Consider the following 21,458-nt stretch of genomic DNA (forward strand, 5'->3'; position numbering starts at 1 on the left):
AAAACTCCAAAAGTACTTGTTCTTTAAAGTTTATAACTGTCCCGTCAAAAGTGGTAAGAATGTAAAAATGCTCAAAATTTTCACCTAAAATTGAGTACACAATGCATCTCCAGCATATAGATGCAATATGAGCGTTATCCAACTATCTCTGTATGAACTGAAAATTTAAGCTATAATTTAGGTAAATTTTATAAAAATTGTGATCAGAAAAACAATGACAAAGAGATGATTTACTGAATGTACACGATTTTGATCGGGTTTTGGAACAGATTGAGAAAGGCGATGAGTGTCCCCTGGGTGCATGAGCGGTAGGATTAGGGTTGAATGCTTCGTAGACATGCCCTATTAAGTCATCACAAGGTTGGAAACTATAGACAGGTTGGTTTGTACAATATGTGAATGCATGAAATGCAATGAATTGAACACTTTAAAATCACAAACTTTATCAGAGGTGAAATTTTATTTTTTCTTGTTTGATTGAATTTATTTATTTTTTAATTTATTTTATTTTGCATGCCAACCACAGTTTCCTCTGCCTTTTCTCCTCCTGTTCCCTACCCCTATCTCCTCCTCCACATCCATTCTTCCTTCATCTCCATTCAGAAAGGGTAAGACATCCCTTGGAAAACCAACAAGGCATGGCAGCATCAAGCTTGTTCCCCTGCATCAAGGTTGAACCAGGCATTTGGAACCATAGGGAACTGGTTCCAAAGAGCTAGGTCATGCATCTGTGCCAGGTCCTGGTCCCACTGATAGGGGCCCCATAAAAGACCAAGATACACAACTGTCACCCAGATGCAGAGGACATAAGTTGCTCCCATGCCAGCTCCCTAGCTGTCTGTCCAGAGTCCGTGAGCTCCCACTACCAAGGTCAGCTGTCTCTGTGGGTTTCCAGAGGATATGGATGAATGGGAATATGAGAAATCAGGATGATTGAGTTGGGAGCATTATGAAGGGGGAGAGTAACAAGAGAGATATCTTGATAGAGTGGGCCAGGTTAGGAAGAAACCTGGTCCTAGGAAAATTCATAGGAATCCACAAGGTTAACCCCACCTAAGACTGCTAGCATAGTAGAGAGGTGCCCGAACTGGCCTTTTCCTGTAATTGGATTGGTGACTGCCCTAATTGTCATCATAGAGCCTTCATCCAGTGCCTGATGGGAGCAGATGCAGAGATCCACAGCCAAACATTGATCCGAGCTCGAGGAGTTCACTTGAAGAGAGGGAGGAGGGATTACGTGATTTTTTTATTTACAAAGTTTTCGTAAAATAATGCTTTTGTATCAAACTTGCAGGATGTCTATTCTAGCTTTTCTTACTATATAAAACTGAAAAAGAGAGCGTATGAAATTCAATTTAAATACATTTCATGTAAATAAACACAAAACATTATTTTAGTATATGATTGATGTGATAATGAGCCATTCATATAGTTTTGGTAATGCTGATTGACTCAGATGCATTTTAAATCACAGGATAACACAAGTCAAACTAGGCCCATTTCAAATTGTTTTAGCCTGTTCTGAAATGAATTTAGGCACTGAGAGCAGAGTATATGGAACTTTGCAAAGTCACTGTATTATAAACAACAGTTTTCTCTACAGACTTTATTGTGTGAGGAAACTTTTACACATGGAATGGGGAATTCAGTATTTTTATTGTGGAAAAATAACAAGAACTTTCTCAGGCAAACAATTTTATTTCTGCTAAAAGTAATTCCACTTTTTGCCCACTATATTGATATATAAAACAGTAATATACCCTATGGTGTGAACAGAGTGTCCATAGATATGTGTAGTGATAAAAGCTCCCCCCATAAAAAAATAGCCAAGTACTTCTTGAGGCTCTTTGGGATCCTATTCTCTTTGTATGTATATCTTGCTCAGCCTAGATATAATAGGGAGGGTCTTGGACCTTCCACAGGGCAAAGTGCCTTACCCTCTGTTAGGATTAGAGGGGGGTGGGGTGGGAGGGTCTGTGGAATGAATGGGAAGAGAGGAAGGAGTGGGAATTTGGATTGGTATTTTTTTAAAAAAATAATAAAAAATCAAAAGAAATGAATACTTCATGGCTTTATTTGTATATTTTTAAATTAATTGGACACATTAGGACTAAAGAAATAGGGCTTAATTAGTCAATTGTTATTTGATAATGATGTAACTGCTAATCTACACAAGGGTCACCTACTGAAGAATGGCTAGTCTCTCCAGGGTCTTTGGATCCCTGCAGGATACTGACTCTCCATAGAAGTCAACAATTGATAAGTTTCTCAGAAAGGAGTGGCCTTTCCTGTCTAAACCAAGTTTTTGTCCGTCTTAATCTTGTTCGGTTCTTGCTCACTCAGTCATAGTACTGTGAGTTCATGTGTAAACTTCTGAACATTCTCCTAAGCTTTCTAATTTATCTGAGACATTCTAATAACTTATCCAGAATATGCCAGCTCATCAGAAAGCAAATACGTGCAAGAGAAAACATTTTATGCTACTCTTTCTCATTCTGGAGAAAAATCAAGTAATCCCATCTTCAAAATTAATGTAGATGCAATCATACGAGAATGTTTAAAATAAGATTACTGTTCCATAGTGAACTAATTTTGCAACACGTTCATGCACCTTAAAATATTAACTTTGACCTTTAAGTTAAGATGAAACCATATGAGGCAAACTTAAGATCACAGGAATACGCTTTATTGTGTTATGTTTGTTATCCTTAGAAAATATTTAATAATAGATGCATAGTTCAAACAGCATAGTCGTTGAAATCATAAAAAATAATTTAGCTTTTTTTTTTTTTGAGAAAATTTTAGCTTTTTCCAGGATCTGGCCTGAGCAGATCTGCTGAGGCTGTATTCTAATCACCACCTGTACTCACTCATCAGTACCAATGACACACTGCTTGGGAAATAAAACATAACTTTGCACCTAGTATCATAACTGAGGACTAGTATAAAGCTGTAATTCCAAAGCACTAGGTAATTAGTCTGAAATCTAAGTTGCATTATTAACATCATTTCCACAAATAAATACTTATGTGAAGACAGTTTTTAAAAGTTAAATGGAATTATATCTAAAAATCTTTTGAATCATCATGAAGAAGTTATATCTAATGTCTTGAAATTAAATTTCATTCAAGGACAATAATAAGATGGGATTTGGAATAAAAGCATATTTTATTCCCAGTACAATGTCATTTCTATTTTCTGGAATATAAACTCAGTGAGAGCAATGCCTTTTTAATTTTAAAAGCAGTTTTTCATACCAGAAAAGAATATGTGTCATAGTTTATGCTCAGAAAATATTATGAAAATTTACAGGAAGGGTGGTTCATTCTTTTAATTCCTAAAGTCAGGAAATTTAGTTTTTTAATTTCTGCTGTTTAGCATACCGCTTTTGTGTGTCATTCTTTTTCATTGTCCTTTTTTCTTTTCTTTTCTCTAATTCCTCCTGCTGGAGGAATGGGGAAAAAGATCATTCACAGCATTGTTCTGTTTTGTTTTTTGTTTTAGCTGAGGAAAAAGCAAGAGAGATGATTTATAATTGTGTCTTCTTTCTTTGCACTAACAGTCATATTTAAGCCTTTAATTAAATAAATTCCTATTTAGGTGAGTTATGTAAGTTTTGTCACTGGTACTTTAAAATGTATATAATATAACCCTACCATTTATTTGATTCATATAATGTATAAATTAAATGATAACAAATATAAATTGTATTAAATATGTATAAACTCTGTCATCGGTCTATGTATTAATTCAGTTTTGCCTTATGACCTTAGTTAATTTCTTATAGTTTCCTTTAATTTTAAAATTTGATGTTCATTGGTTTTTAAAATGACAAATATAAATTAATAGCATGCAGCTTGATGTCCTGAAATTTCAGAACATGGGAATGGCCAGCTTTAAGAGTCCCACTTAATTTTGGCTATCTACTTAGCACAACTTAGTGGTACCTGAGAATTTAGATTCAATTGTGGGGTGCCCAGATCAGGCTGCACTGTGCACATGTATGTGGGTGATCTTCATGATTGTTAATTGACACAGGGAGTCCAGCCCTCTGTGGGGTAATCATTCCCTGGTGCTAGGCTAGGTAAGAAAGCTTGCTAATCATGAGCCCTAGTCAACCAGCCAGCCATGTTCTAGGATTCCTGCTTCAACTTCCGGATTTGCTGCAGTGATGAGTCTAACCTCGAGGTTATAATGATTTTTTTTCATCCCTGAATTTTTTTGGTCTGCACTTTATCTCACAATAACAAAATAAAACTAGGAATACTGATTAACATATTTATCTTTGTGATCACATTGGAGAAAAATTATCAGAAAATACATTTCAGGCAAATAGGAAAAGTACAAAAGTTCATTGAAAAAAATCAGTAGACAGTTGAAAATCACATGAGAGAATATTGAATTAAAACCCGTTGATTCTTAGTAAATTTTAAGAAGCAGCTATCTCTGACCATTATCCATAAATCTCCCATGCTTCAACATGATCTAGTGTTCAGTATTTCTCTTCCTGACAGCTTTAAACCGAATTTCTACTCTATTGTGTTCCCATAGCACTGGTCGTTTCGTCAATAGGACCAATGATAATTTTTAATTTATTGTATGACAGATAACAAGCACATAGCCAGTAGGACAATAAAAGACCGCTTTGAATAAAGCAGCGTAGTCTCAATTGATAATTGATTCTATGTTCTACATTACCCTGCGATGCAATATTTTAGCAATTTAATTCTATTTTTCTTTCTTTGGTTCTTCTCTATCCTTTTGTGTCTCTTTCTTGTGCCTTTCTGTCTTTCTCTCTTTGTGAATCTTCAGCCTCTTCTGAGCAATCCCCCAATATTTCATACTTTATTCACTTGATAATATATACTGAATAAAGTTTATATTAGTTTGCACATTTCCTAAAGAAATATCTTCAAGAGCTAGTTTCAAGACTGGCTCCAAAACCACAGAGAAACCCTGTCTCATAAAACAAACAAACAAGCAAGCAAACAAACAAACAAACACATATTTTCTGTAGTTCAAGGAGCATCTCTAATTTTATTATCAAACCGTATATATTGGTTTTATACAAATCCTCTGTGTTGAGGTAGATTTTCAATTTTGAAGTAATTTTCAATAATCAAATATTTTGTGAAGAGAAGGAAGTTAGGCATTAAATTGATTTAGAGCGAAAATATTATGATTTTAATTAACCACCAAACCAATTACAATAATTCTATGATAGTTCTATCTTGATCTGTTTTGCTAAAAAGTATTTAATATTAAAAATAGTTAATATCTGTAACAAGAACGACACATCTATAAATATTTTATAACAACACTGATCTGTTCAAAGAAAAGCAAGTGTTGTCTCAAATTCTGTATGCTTTTAAATGTGACATATTTTTCATACTTTCTGAAACAGAGAATTCTGTCTATTTTAAACAACAAACATATCATGCAATAATGTTGGGACTAGTTAGAATGATGGTGTTTGTTTGCTAATTGACCAAATTAAAAACTTCCACCCATGTATTGCTTTTGAGACTTCATTATTAACCTATTCCAACAAGATATCTTTAATACAGCTCCAAATTCTAGGTAAAGAAAGCAAGAACATATAATTAACCTCTCAGAATTAAAATTCAGAGTCATGCAAAAAGGCAGTTTTCACTTGCTTAAAGTGGCTAGCTGGTTGCAATTATATCATTCCCCACTGCTGATACAGATAATGTGCCACACAGCAAGGGTGTACCTCATAAGCCATAATATAATCATACAATGTAAACCAAGTGCATCCATTTAAACAGTAACTTTCACCAAGTCCATTCACATTTATCATTTATATACATATCGAGTAACAACATTTAAAGGTTTTCTATAAGATGGCATCTCATTAGAATAACTTAGAGAAAGATTTTCAGTTTGCATTTTGAGATATGTTACTTTAAAACTCATTTACATTTTTAAGCAACAAGCTATATCTGATTGTATAACAGAAAGTTACAACTTATTATAGAATTTGAATGTTAATAATTTTACTTCTCAGGAATTAATACATCCAATTTCATGCTTCAGTGGTAATACAGTTAATCCTTGTTTCTAAAAGTGAAAATTTTGATAAAAAAGAAAATGGATAATATAAAATATTTCTATGCAGCTGTGTGACTCATAATGTTTCATGCTCATAAGGGCCACAAGGGTTCACTAATAGTTGTACCATATTCCGGGTAACTATTTAACACAAATAAATGATCAACATATGAGTTAGATTTTTATTAAATTGGTAATAATGGAACACTGAAGAAATGTTTTGCCCTCCATTTATTAGATTCTTATTTTCAGAATTAGTCAAATAATAATTACCGAAATTATTAGTTGATTTGTTTTTAGTGAACATGATGACATTTTCATAACAAATTCAAAGATAAAATATTTGTTTAGATTGATGAAATTTCTAAAGGGCAACTACTACGTCGTGAGATATAGTTCCATCTACATTTTTAAACTGCTAAAAATATTTATGTTTAGTGTGCATGTACGTACATACATGTACATGATGCATGAGCTCGAGTAACATATTTCATAGTATAGAGGCCAGATGTCTAGTTCCTGGGACTGAACTCGGGTTGCTCTGCTTCAGTGGTGAAGAGTTTTACCCACTGAGCCATCTCTCTGTTTCCATATCTGAATTTTTTTACAGTATGTTTATATTTCAAAGATTAAATTAAGTATTCATTAGTTATTTATTCTAGACATTACTAAGGTGTTGTGAGACATCTATATAGATATATTTAAAGTCATGTGTACTTCTGAAATGAGTGTCCATAAATACTAATGGCCTCTACCCCTGTGTGTATATAGACAAAAATGTACATAAACCCCTGACATAAAAACTGTCCTTATTTTGTGGAAATTATTGCCAGCCTATAAAGGTAAAAATAACTGTGGACATATGTATTTCTCTGTGTCCTGGGCCTTTCTAGAGTTATGGGACATAGATGAATGTTCCTGGTTTCTCATGGGTTCGTTGTAAACTTCCTCTGAAGCACAAGTAGAATGAGTGAAGAAACTGAGAAAAAATTGGTAAATTTTGAGACACAGAACATATTTACTTACTGCCAATAGAAGAGGCCCAGCAGATGAAATAAACCATAGGATGCTGTGGTGAGATGACCACGAACTATGGTCATCAGGACAGCAGACTGTGCTACACTAAAAGGCTTCCAGGGTACTTACTGCTGTGGTTGGCGAGTGTGCAAGTGCTGTTGGGGAATTGTACGTGAGGGGAGACCAATGAGCTTATCGAGTCACTATTGTTTGCCATTCATTGCTGTTGGATGATCACTGGGGAAGGACTGCTGCCATCCAATGTAGAAAATGCAGGAACCATTGCCCTCTGTGATTGAATTTCACAGAATGCCACGGGATCACCTGAGAAAAATATCCCAGGATGACAAAACTATCCAGAGCCAGTGATGTTGCTCTGTTGTACAGTACTTGTTTGGTGTATGTGAAACCCTGGAATGGATTGAAACAGCTTCAAATAATTTAGTTAATTAATACCAAATAACAATAATAAAAGTGTCAAAAGATAAGATCCTTTGATCTCAAAGTTGTCTCAAAGGTTGACAGTGGCATGTTTTCTAAAGTAAAAATGTCCTAGGTGTTAGCTGAGGCCTAGAATTAGGAATGAAACTGTCTGCAGGCCTGGAGTTTACTGAGGACATCTTATTTAGATCGTGATCCTTCTGAGTTCTAGCAAGTGGTCACAGAAAGTGAGTAGGTTTTTCCTTTAGAAGTATTCTGTTGAAACTTTGGTGGGTAAGCGTATATTTAAATTAAAATGAGCCCTATTAACATGTGAATACTCTTTAGCAAACCCATCCATGTTCCCAGTCTCAGATTAGTAGTATGAATAACCTGCATGGAATAATTAACATTTCTTTTTCTGTTGGGTTGAGAATGTTGCCTGAAAAATAGTATTGTGACAGGGTATCAAGAAGAGAGAAGAAAGGATCATTGTCCTGTACATCAGACATAGAAAAGATGTGAATGCTGGGCAAGCATTGCCAAGTGGCAAACTCTCCCTTCTTGTTCGCTGAGTGGTGAGAGGTGAAGCAGCTGTCCATGCTGCGTAGCGGCTGCTGTCTGGTGGCTGGGAAGTGTGGTTTGTGAATTCACCCACACATGCATATGCATAATCTTCTTGTACTCTCTAGGTAGCTCAGTGTAGTGTTTCAGTCATAAAGAATGGTCAGAATCGAATGGATCCTATTTAAATAAACACAGATGAATAGGAACTGTTCACTAAATGGGCTGCATCTGCTCCAGGGAGTACTTACTCTTGGCTTTGCATATGTTTATCTGTTGCTCCTTTAGCTCAAAGCAGTCACAGATGAGAAAGAAATCCAGAGTGGATTGTAGGGCAGGAAAACAGCTTCCTAGGCCAGAATTGGTCTTTAGGCCTGGTTTACCAACCATAGTTGGAATATTTGCTGAAATGAAAAAGCCACTAAAAAACAAAAAAACAAAAAAAAATTTTTAATAATTAAAAAAAACCCTCAATCCTTCTGCAGTGTGCCTAAATAAATGTTATGGCTGCACACAGGCAATCATGTACATAGAATAAGAGTTTGCAGAGAACCTAGAATTTGTCACATGTACCCTGTCATAAGACCCTTGAAAGTAAAAAAGAAAGATCTCAGATCCTAGTGTTGAAAGATCAGGTCACCAGTAGATCGATTTTACCACCTGGGAATCATCCAGTCCCTTTACTGTGTTTCTGTTCACCAACCCTTTGAAGCCTTGTGTCTGTGTACCCCAAGGAGATTCCCAGAGTCACTGCCAATGCTTGTGACTAATCACGATGCTTTCCCACTGTCAGTAAAGAATGTAATGCTCCAGTATAAACTTGGCACTTTGATTAGCTCAGTCAACCCTCAATAGCCTAATTTATTCTGGTTGAAGTGTTAAATTTATTTCATCATTTGCACCGATGAGGCCCATCTTTGGATACAGGGAGGAAGGGTCAGAAATGAATAGGCTGCTCTTGGTTTCCAGGGCCTTCACATCAATTTTCTATAAACTCTTAAATAGATACACTCTGGCTGCCTATGAAAGCCAATGCTCTGATCTCATGTCTAGTTTCTCAGTATTGAAGTGAGCCACTAGGCAGATAGCAATCTCGTACAGAAGTCTTTTAATTACACAACAATATAAAAGGCATTGCATAACTTGATATAAGAAAATGTTGCCTCACCACATGAAAGAAACAGAGTAGAAATTACGTCTCTGCTTGCCTGTAATTAAAAACAAAGAGAGAGTAAAGGAGAGAAAGGGAGGGAGGGAGGGAGAGAAAGAGAGAAAGAGAGAAATATAAAGAAAGCAAAGAAAGAAGAAAAGTGAATTTCAGGAATGAACACACACAGAATCAAATTCTTTCCTTGTGCCTGCAACAATTCCTATCACAGCACAGGGGCACTAAGCAGTTGTGAAGTGGGTGTGAATGAACTGCTTGCACTCCCTTTACAGAAATGGTTTCCCAAATGGATGCTAGATTTTTCTCATTGTGAATCAGTGCAGCTTCTAGTTACAATCTGCTACAGTAGATTCCACTATATCACTGGGTTCACAGAACTCCGAGATGCATATGAATTCCATTTGAATGAGAGTAAAAATTGTAAAACATACTGTGTCACTATTCTCATTGTCCTGACCAAATACCTGACAGAAGCAAAAGAAAAGAAGCTGTCGGACAATGATCTTGTATCCTGTCACTTGTATTATTATAATACAATGCTGATTAGCCAGTAGCCAGGCAGGAAGTATAGGTCGGGTGACAAGGTAGGAACTAGAGGCAGGGCAATGAGAAAAGGAGAATTCTGGGAAGAGGAAAGCTCAGTTTGCAGTTGTCACCCAGTTGCAGAGGAAGCAAGATGAAAATGTCTTTCTGATAAAATGTACCAAGCCACGTGGCTAACACAGACGGGAATTATGGGCTGATGTAAGTAATAAGAGTTAATAAGAAGCCTGAGCTAATAAGCCAGCCAGTTTACAATTAATGTAGTAGACATCTGTGGATTTCTCTGGGACGAATGGTTACAGGACTGGGTGGGACAGAAACCTTGGTCAACAGAAGGAAGGGTCTGAGAGGTTCTTCCATTGCTATTGTTATTATTCCATTGTGTGGGAAAATACCAGTAGGAGTGGCAGAGTCTGTATCTGTGAGTGGCAGGTAGATCATCACATCTTGTTGACTGACCAAGAGAAAGAGATGCTTGAGCAATACAGTTTTTGAAAAGCTTCCCCCAGTGATCTGCTCCAGTTAAGCACCATTCCGAAGACTCCCAACATTCTTCAAACAGTGCTAACAGGTCCATGTCAGATTCAGACCACCATACGTGTGAAACATTACAAGTTTAATATTCCACAAATTATTAGAATGTATTATCAGATTTCTTCAATATGTTGTTTTGAAATAAACCATATGGGGGAAAGATGGCTGTCTGTTTCAGTGTTCTGTTATCTTACAAGGCTCTTTTACTGTAGAATACAGATCGTCATGATATTGAATGTGTTTTGCAAAGGTATGTACATTTTAGAATAATCCCTAGAGTACCTAGCTTTAAAGATGACCATCAAAAAGAAGCTTCTGAAGCCTATGGTCTGAGACTGAGTGTTGTACTTGTGATTTATTAATTTATGTTAAATTATGTTACTTTTGAATGTCCAATAATATATTCATATGCATGATGAACTAGTGCCCATCTAAACCCATATATGTATCAACTGATTTTTATTAGTAATGACAGCTTCGCTCTCTGTAATTCATTTGGATATCAGGCCAAACAAATTACCTTGATAAGCATTTCACAATCATATTTAATTTTAACATGATCTTAAAAGTTTAGATACAGTGTCTATTTTTAAAATAGGGAACTTAGAGAAGCAGACAGCAACCTGCTGAAAGCCCCTAACTTCATTAGAAATAAAACTGAGGTCACAACAATACCATGTTGCCCAGGTGATAATATTTTTCATGCTATTCTCCATCTTCCTTGTCAGTAGAATTTATACTTTTCAAAATGGACTTTGTATATGTGGATATTTTAATATATAAGTGTGTATGCATTGCATTTATGCTAAGCCACCCTATGACCTGAAATTTCCTGTTCAGTTCCATAGCTCAAAGCATCTCTAAAACATGAGGTTGACTTGTTTGGGGAAGCATGCCTATACAGACATGTTTGCCTTGACTTCATCTCTGAGCGAGAAAGACAGTGTAGAGATGAATTGCACTCATGTTTAAGGTATTTAAAGTTGGCATATCTCCATATACTTCTCAACCATTGTTATTGCTGATCTTCACTACAAGCCAGTCTGGTAGGCTCTGGGCTGAGCATTTCTTCCCTTGATTTCATGGACTGCTAAGCACCACCTTTATTCAGAGTATTGTGAGCATTGTAACTTAAAGTGATTCATGAACATATGTTCAAATCTTTTGTCAGGCCTATTGAATACAGCTTGCAATCATCTGTAGGAGATCATTATTCAATTTGCAGTGAGATTTTGTTATATTTTTGAGCAGTACATCTGCTCAGTGACTTGTGGATTTGGTCTCTTAATAGTGTCTTTAAATGATTTAATAAACAGAATAAAATTTAGACTTCTGTGGTTGACTTAAGAAATCTCTTCCTTAGCCAAGATTATAAAAGTGCTCAAAAGCATGACATTTTAAATATGAGAGTTTGGTTATAATTCTTCTCACAGTTTTTATTAAAGTATTTTAATTATTAAAATTGATAAAAATAATAAAATTAATTTTATTTTATAGTTATATAGTTTATTTCCAACATTTCCCCCTTCTTACTATCAGTCCACCACAATTCCAATCTCCCTCTTAAATTTATGACCTCTTGTTTTTTGTAAGTTTGAGCTTCCAAGCTATAATCATTTATAATCTGCAGGAGGAACAGCTTCAGATATATACAGTAGAGTCTATATGTAGTTACTGTAAAATAGAAACATTTCTTTTTTTCTCTAATGAGAGATAGAAAGGGAGTGGATTCTGATGGGAGAGGAGGTAGAAAGAAACTGGGAGGAGTAGAGTGATGCGAATTTGTAATCATTATATATTATATATTGAATGAGAAAAGTAACCTTTAGTAAAATAGGAAAGATGAGAAAGTATTTGTGTGTGTGTGTGTGTGTGTGTGTGTGTGTGTGTGAGCATGTGCATGCATGTGTACCTAAATACATGTATGCACATAATTTGCACAGAGGGCAAGATCAAGTGTATTACCTCATAAGCCATTCGTCTTATTCCTGTCTTACTGAAATATGGAAGACTAGCCAACAGCAAGAAGCCCTCCTGTCTCCATCTTCAGTTCTGGTATTACAAGCATAGGTCATCTTGTGTACCATTTCCTTTGGATGTTTTCTTGATTGAATGACAAGTATCTCCTCGGCCTGAAAATACATTTTTATAATTCTCATAATTCTAGTCATGAAGATAAGAAAAAGTACATAGTAACCCACAGTAAGCTACTGATTTACATGATTTTGTATTGCTAGATTATCAAACAAAAATAAAAAGATCTACAGTAGAAGTGGCATGTCTTCAAATGTTCAGAATATGAGGTTAGAAACAGCATCATCACAGCGTTAAATTCTTTCCTTGCATATTAAAGAAAGCTGTCAAAAAAATGAGACATTCATGAGTCAATAAAATACACAAATTTCTCAAAACATTCCTAGGTGTACTCCACTTAGGTTTCCCTTTAACAAGAATATTTTTGTGGGTTTTTTTTCTTTGTTTGTTTGTTTGTTGGGTTGTTTTTTTTTTTTTTTGGGTGGGGAAGGGTTGTTGTTGTTTTAAGCAGGCTCATGTGGAGCTCAAGAAGTAATGAAACTTGTTCCTCTTACCTCAGCTGCCCAAGCCTGGTCCTCACAGATATGTGTCACCATAAAAGGCCACAGGATTCTGAACAACATGTTACACATGCTTTGTCTTACAGCTCATTTTATTCAAATGTTTTATCACTACAGCAAAGGCTTGGGGAGAGAGCTAAGCTGACTGCTGTTATTGCTGCAAGCAATGTTCTGCACATCACTCTCAAAGGCTGACTCTGGGCAGAATGGGAGAAAACAAAGAATGCCATCATCCTTATGGATTTAAGCACATAGCGATAAAAGATTATGTTCCTCTTTGAATCTTTGCTTTGTTTAGAATTCCAAGTACTAAAATACTCTTGAGCATCGGCACACCCACCTAACCCCCCCCCCCACACACACACACTGAACACTCCTTATTCTGATAAATTTTAAAGAGTTTTAAATTGAATGATAGCTTCATTCATACATATTTTAATAGGTTATGATAATTATACATTTTACCTTTTGTATAAGCGCATCATTCACCACTGAAGTGTTCTTATTGCAAGTTAAAAATAAAAATACTTAACTGTTAATGTTGGAAAATGAATCACATGAAAAAGACTAAAGATGGACATGTGACCTAGATCAAAGTACTGAAGCTCACTATGTCTAGGGAAGACCCTGTTGATCTGATTTGCATCAGCTTTAATAAAAATGATTCCTTTTGTGGATAAAATTTCTTTAATGTAGCTAGGGATATGCAAAATTCTAAATAATTTTTCAAAATACCTTTATTTAATAACTAAATAATTATTTCATAATTTTAGTTAATAATGAATAACTTCAGTTAATAGTTTAAAAATTTCTAAGATAAATTAAAGTAAAACTGCAGAGGAAAAAGTTTTCTGTATATATTATTATTGCCTGAATAGTAATTCGTTTTCTAATTATAAGTCCTCTTTAAAATATATTTTGGAAGGCTAACTCATTGTCAGTATTTATTATAGAGAATCATGTTATTCAATTAAAATATAATATATTACAACTACCTCAAATGGCATACCAATTCCTCACGAAAGAGTTGATGAAAAGGTTTTCATGGTAACCTAATAGCAATTAAATTCTAGGTAATGAAGTATCCAATAGTAGTGTAATGTAGTATGATGCTATTAAGATTAGAGATTCTATTATCCTTTTTATTATTTAAAGAGGAACTTAGATGCTATACTTCAGGAATAAACATAGAAAATTATTAATAGTTTTAATGATATCTGTATGTATTATGTTTATACTGTTCCTCTTTTTAATTTTTAAAACTTTGTATAAACAGAGTTCTCTGAAAATTTCAAAGTATTTCCAATCAAAGTAATAACACTTATTTGTGCCTATTTATTTGTATATGTGAATTTCACCATATGCGTACATGTATATAGGTGTGTTTATACATATGGGTATAAATATACACATGTATACACAGGGCGGCCTATATGTCAACTAAAACAGATGGAAATATCCTCTGAACTCTTTATTATTCAGGAAGCATCAGAAAATAAAAGCAAGTATCAGTCAACGTTATTGAGAAAAATTAAACTGTCTTTACGAATGACTCAGCAAGGTAATTGTTGTCTATTTTTTTAGATTTTTCTTATGTATTTTACAAAATAGGATATTGGACTGAAACTCTCTGTAATAGGGGTTTTGGTTTAAAGACTATCTTGCCCACTTCTTGGATAATGAAAAACAGTAATAACCTAAATAACAATTCTTCCTGTTTTGGAGACAAGATACTGTATAATAGAATAGGGATCTAGACTATTTCTGACTTCCCCGGTTAGTGGTTTGTGGGACAGTACTGTCTTCACACAAATCACTTAATATTAGCACTTGAGTGTGCTTAAGGGAGCATAGGCCTTCTGTCAGTCCCGGTCTTCCAAGACAAGCATAGGCCTTGGACTGATGGTAAAAGCAAAGTCCAAACATCTATTTGTTGAATGGTTATGCCATATGAAACTCTATTTTTTTTCCTTCTGGAGAGATAAGGTTAATAGAAGAGGTACAAGAAAACCTAAACCTTGAATGAGAGGTGTCTAGGGAGAAGTTGTTACTACTCAGGTTCAAATTAGAGGACATAATGAGGGTCACTCAATCCCATAAACAGTCTGTAAACCCACACAGTCAATTGTGATATATAGCACTTTAAGAGGTAATATTCAAACATAGTGTGTCATCAGAATAAGCGTCTAAACAATAAGCAGGAGCCACAGGGCATATCCAGATGGATGCAGAAATGGGAAAAACTGTCTCAGTTATCCTAATGATGACTCATCAGGGGATGAATGGTAATTCTTAGATGGTAAGGACTGACTGAGAAAAGAAAAGCCACATTCACCTTACCAACATGTGCTCATGACTGCATAATCATGGACAGATATAAGTACTAGATAAGAGAAAAGTTTAAGTGTAAAATTCCAAATCCGGGAAATGTTTGCTGTGCCAGCCCTCGGTGAGAACAGACATAATGCAATTTCATTACTATAAGGTTGGTGAAAATTGGAGACGTTTTCATTTTTCCTCTCCCGTTACAACTTCCCAAATAAGTCTATTTTCTTAGAGTCAATTTATATGTTCCAACTCAATGATGCAGTTTGCCCATGTAGCTCGGCAACTGTCGTCTGAAGCTGCCCAGCAATGATCTCCCCTCACTACAGTACAAATTCATCAGACAATAAGCGGCAGCATTTTTATTTCAATGAGGATGACACAGGACATGTCAAATTGGTGGTTAAATAATTTATTTCTCTTTCAGGTGCAATCTACCATGCTTATTGTAACTCTCCTTTTGATACTCATTTCGTGTTTAATAGTTCATTGCCTCATGAGGATGCTTGTCAATCAACCACATTGAAATATCACTCCGACCTTTAATTTGAAACAATTTACTCTTTTCTTCATATTATTGAAAGCTTTTTTTCTCTGTTATTCAAATTCAAAGCCAAAATCACTCACATTCAAAACTTTATTATAATTAATGTTGGAAAATGACCTACTTACTAATACACTGACACATTTTCATTGCAGAGGTGATCCAGCTGAGTCTGCCTGAAGAACAGAGAGTTACCATTACAGCAGCCACTGTGGGACAAAGTGCTGTTCTGAGTTGTGCCGTTGTGGGAGCCCTGAGACCCCCTATCATATGGAAGAGGAACAATATTGTCCTAAATAATTTAGATTTGGAAGACATCAATGTGAGTATGTGAAACACAGATGCTGTCCAGTGTGTGCATTTAGCAATGTTACCTCGGGCTCTGTTGTGCCTAGGGAGATAAATGAATACTGGATACAGAGTAGAGGAAAATTATTGGAAAGCTGTATAATCTATCCAACCACTTGGTAGGTACCCAAAGGAGCAGTTGTAATTGTGAAAATCATTTGTATTGGTGTAGTAAGATTATGTAGCTGTGTATTAGTCAGGAAATACATTAGCATAACATTTTTATAAATATCTCTTTAGTTTTAAAATGCAAATTGCCTTCCTAGTAAATTCACATCTAATAAGCGTTCCAGTAACACAGTCATGTAACCTCAATTTTGCATACATTTTTAAATTTTATTTTATTTTAAAAAATTCTCATTTTACCTGCCAAATCCATTTCCCATTCCCTCTACTCCTTCTGCTCCCTCCACCTTCCTCCCCACCCCCATCCCACCACCTATCCACTCTTCAGAGTCAAAACATGGCTTTGAGACAGGGCCAAGACCCTACACACTTTGTCTAGACTGAACAAGGTATCCTTTTTAAGGAGAATGGGTTTCAAAAAGCCAGAACAAGTAGGGATAAATCCCAGTCTCACTGCCAGGGGCCTCACAGTCTGCCCCAATCGTACAACTGTCACCCACATTCAGAGTGCTTAGTTTGGTCCGTGGCTGGTTCCCTTGCCGTCAGGCCGGAGTAGGAAGACTGGTATTAGCTCAGGCAAGCTGTTTCAGTGGATATCCCCATCACGGTCTTTACCTCTTTGCTTCTCTTCTCTCTCCTCCCTCCCTTCTACTGGACTTTGTGAGCTCAGCCTAATGCTCCACTGTGGTTCTCTCATCTGCTTCCTTCAGTTGCTGGATGCAGATTCTATGACGACATTTAAGACGGTCATCAATCTGATTATAGGGCAAAACCAGTTCAGGCACCCTCTCTTCCATTGCTTAGGGTCTTAGCTGGGGTCATCCTTGTGGATTCCTGAGAATTTCTCTAGTGCTAGGTTTCTTGCTAGCCCCATCATGGCCTCCTCAATCAAGATGTCTCTTTCTTTGTTCTTGGACTCTGTCCTTCCCCCATCTCGACCATCCCGGTCCCTTTAGTTCTTCTCCCCATGTCTGGCGCCATTATGTTGGGGGTCCGGTGCTAGCCTGGACCATAAATTATTTCTCTGGACCTGACCCCAACATAAACTATCTTTTTCTGGACCGGCGTGGAGGCGCGGGAATAAAGACATAACTCACATGGCTTTATGGGGAGGGAGATTCTCAGTGGTCACTCATGAAGTCCTGAGTTCACATGCTGAAGAATGCTTCCTCGTTTATTCTCCAAACAGTTTTATACCAAAACTTAGAAGTGGGACTGATCCGTGAACCCCGACACTCCCCCTTTCCCTTTCCCTCTCCTCCTTCCCTTCTCCCCAAACCCTCATACTCCCAATTTTCTCAGGAAATCTTGTCTATTTCTCCTTCCCGGGGAGGGGGGGTAATCTATGTATGTTTCTCTTAAGGTTCTCCTTGTTACTTAGCTTCTCTGAGTTCAAGGAGTACAAGTTCCTTAACCTTTGCTTCACAACTAGTATTTATTTTCTGTATAGAATCTTCAACATTTGAGATTCTCTCTTCCAACTCTTGTATTCTGTTGGATATGCTTGCATCCGTAGGTCCTGTTCATTTGCCCAGATATTCAATTTTTCCGAGTTCCCTCATTATGTTTTCTATATTGCCTCTATTTCAGTTTTTCAAGTCTTGAACTATTTCCTTCACCTGTTTGATTGTTTTTTCTTGGTTTTCTTGAGTTTCTTTAAGAGATTTATTCATCTATCCCAATTTCTTGTTTATCTTTTCCTTCATTTCCTTAAGGGAATTTTTCATTGCCTCTTTAAGTGTCTCTATCATCTTCATAAAGTTGTATTTAAGATCATTTTCTTCTGCTGTTTCTGAGTTACAATGATCAGGTGTTCCTGTTGTATGACCACGGGGTTCTGGTGTTACCAAGCTGCTTTTTGTAGGTTGTTGAATGCAGTTTTGTGTTGGCTCCTACCCATCTCTTCCTCCAATTGGTGCCAGCAGTGTCTTTGCCTTTAAGTTCAATCTTTGCAGTTGCTGTCTGTGCCTCAGGAACCACTGAGGTCTCTCTTGGTCTGATTTCTTCATTCACTCTGTGCAGCTGCAGCCTGTGCTTCAGAGTTCCTCTGAGATCAGAGGGGAGGGGTGGATTTGGGGCATGGGCCTTGTTGTTTACAGGGTCCAATCAACTGGGGGGAGGCATTGAAGCAGCATTTTTGCTGGAAGCTTGCTTACTGTCTGGCTAGTGAAGCGGAGGCAGGTGCAGGAAGGCCCTGGATTTTTTCCTCTGTACTGAGGGCCTAGAGAGTGGCGTGGCCAGCTGGCTGGCTGATCCCTCACCTCTTGGTATGCTGTGTGCAGTTGCAGCCTCCATATTTTAAAATCTTAAGAAGAAAATGCTTTGAATTATATTGTGTTGTGCATTTGTTAATAAAGCACAGATACTTAGGGAACACATGAAAGAAAGAACTTGCTTGCATGTCTGTCATTTCCTGATGAAATTAACTGCTACAGAGTATTTTCTATTCACCAGGAAAAGGGAGACCATGTATGTCTCTCATAGGATGAGCTGCCTTAATATTGTACAAAGCCTGAGTATTTTCTTAAGGAATAGATAGATTCAGGCCAGTAAAACAAACAACGGAAGAAAAATAAAAATAAAATAAAATCCATTGAGTTCTACCTGTATTGATTAAGCATTTCTGGAAGCCGTATTTGTCAAAGACTCTTGGGTATATCTCTAACTATAGAAAATTAATCTCTTTGCGATGTTATCATGGTTGAGCAACAACATGTAGCTTGTGAAAAGTCCAATGAGCCTAAATAAAATTTTACTTTACAAGCCTTTGGCAGCAAGAAACATGATTATCTTAGTTACTGTCTTACTGTTATGAAGAGAAAACAGAACCATGGCGACTCCTGTAAAAGAAACCATTTAATTGGAACTTGCTTACAGTTTTAGAGGTTTAGTCTATTATGATAATGGCAGGGAGCATGGTTGAATGCAAGCAGACATGATGCTGGAGACACATTTGAGAGTCGTACATCTAGATCTGCAGACAGCACAAAGAGACAGAAACTGGGTCTGGCTTTGGCTTTTGAAACTTCAAAGTCCCCTCCCTTACCCCGCTCCTGCCTCCAGTGCCACTGACAAACTTCCTCGAACAAGGCCACACCTTCTAATCCTTTCAAATAGTACTATGCTTTGATGATTGAGCAAAGTGAAATATAGATCATTGTTGATAACAGGAAATCCTGAGCACTCTAAACGAAGATATCTAAAAGGGCCCATACTATTCTAATTTCCACTGTCTTTTTGTTTGTTTTCTAAACTGGTTAAATATGATTAGCCATCTGGATTAAACCTTAGCATCACTCTATCACTTATTTCCATGTTAAATCAAACAAGAACTCATTTTTTTTTTATGTATTTGGTTTCTTCAACATGACTTTCCTTAAAACTCCTTTCCCCCCTCCCATATTGCCGTGCGGGTGATATTTCTTCCTGTGCATAATTCCCTCCCCCATTGGCCCTGAATTTAATTCATCTATCAAATAAAACTAGCTTAACTAGAATTTATACTGTTTCACCAGGAAGTATAAAATCACTTTGTGTTTAGTTGCGGAAAAGAATTATACAGAGGCACTAAAGTACCACTGGAACACTGGGCTCGCATGCAGATTTCACTATCTATCACTCCCTGGGCAGTTTTTCAGAACTTAAATTAGATCAAATGCGTGCCTCAAGGCAACTGAAGATCTGTTTTGTGATTCTCTGCTGATTGTCACCTGTCAGCATAGACTGCACTGGGATTTAGTTATTTTCTTTCCCAACTTTAGTAGCTAATGTTTTATTGACTCTCATTGGCCTGCGCTATTGATTTCTCTGATCCCATTGCAGCTGTTCATAAGTTGTGGCAGACGCGTATGTAGCCTGAGACATTGTCTTCTAACTCCTTTTTCTGTAAACCATTCTGTCATGTTCACATTCAGGAGCCAATTAGTCTGAGAAAAAATATGTAGTGTGTGGGAATTTAGATAGCAACTGATGAACAGATGATATTCTTTCTGCCTGAGCAGAGGTGCCTGATAATGAGAATACCAAGGTACGTTGTACAGAGTGTCTCAATTGCAGTGATGCTACTCGCTTCCAGGGGGATTATTACAGAATTTTTTTTTCACCATTGTGTATTGCCTTTCTTAAGAAGAAATAAGCTGAAATTACACAAATGCCAGCAGCTACAAATCTGAGACTTTTCCATGTCCTCCTTTGTTGGTTGGACGTCATTTTTAAAATCGTGTGAATGAAAAAGGAAGGAAGTATGGAAGACTGCTAATTCAGAATTGTGCTTTCTTTTTTTTCTTTTCTCTTTTTCACTGTGGAGAAAAGATGTAGTGTGAGATCAATCTTCCTAAATTTTTAAGGGTACAATAAAGTCGTGTTAACAATAGGCACGCTATCTTACAGCACAGCCCCAGACCTTATTTATCTTCCATAACAGACCCCTGGTAATAACTCATTTTCCTCCACGGTCCACAGAGACCATTATTCTACACTATATTTCTATGATCTTGACTTTTGTAGCTTTCTCATAAAGTGGGACCATGTGGAGATTATTCTTTGTGACTACCTTATTTCCCTAAGCATAATGACCTTCAGGTTTATCAATGTTGCTTTATAAGAATAAAAATAGTCTGTCCTCTCTCTTTAATCTATTTAATAATTTCTTTCTTTGGCTATATTGAAATGGACATGAGCATATAAATATATTTTTGAGATAGTGATTATAAATATTTCTATATACTCTCCAAGTGGGATTGATTGCCTATATGATAATTTATTTTATACTTTTGTAAAACCTACATACTGTCACTAATAGTTGATACCTCTTATAGCCGAGGGTCCCTATAGATTCCACAATATTGATATCTTTGACTAATCTTGCCATTTTTATTTATCTATATGTTGGGTAATATTAATTCTACAAACATATGGCTTTAGCTCTTCTGATAAATACCTAGGTCTTTATTAACCTGCCCTTTATATTTATTATGAAAATTGTTTCCACATAGAATGTTTATGAAAATATTATTGAGCTGAATATAATATTCAGTAAGAATATAGAGGTTCATTGTTTCTGGAGATCAGGAACATCCTTGTCTGGCTGTTCATTAGCAGTCTGACCCTTGACACAAGAAATTAGCAAATGCAAAGTGTGATCAAAAGAATAAGCTCACCAAGAACAACCTGTTAGCAAGGTAAAGGGAGAAAATTGCTACCT

At 36.4% G+C, this 21,458-nt stretch overlaps 1 protein-coding gene across 1 annotated transcript in view; it reads left to right on the forward strand.

Annotated features, from left to right (window-relative positions):
- Fstl5 (follistatin like 5) overlaps positions 1–21,458 on the forward strand; it is a 405,920-nt gene that overhangs the window by 230,597 nt on the left and 153,865 nt on the right. The window contains exon 8 of the mRNA XM_075950900.1: positions 15,937–16,103. Within this exon, the coding sequence (XP_075807015.1) occupies positions 15,937–16,103 (167 nt within the window). The remainder of the gene's footprint in view (positions 1–15,936; positions 16,104–21,458) is intronic.

The sequence above is a fragment of the Microtus pennsylvanicus genome, chromosome 16, assembly GCF_037038515.1.
Source record: "Microtus pennsylvanicus isolate mMicPen1 chromosome 16, mMicPen1.hap1, whole genome shotgun sequence".
NCBI classification, from domain to species: domain Eukaryota; kingdom Metazoa; phylum Chordata; class Mammalia; order Rodentia; family Cricetidae; genus Microtus; species Microtus pennsylvanicus.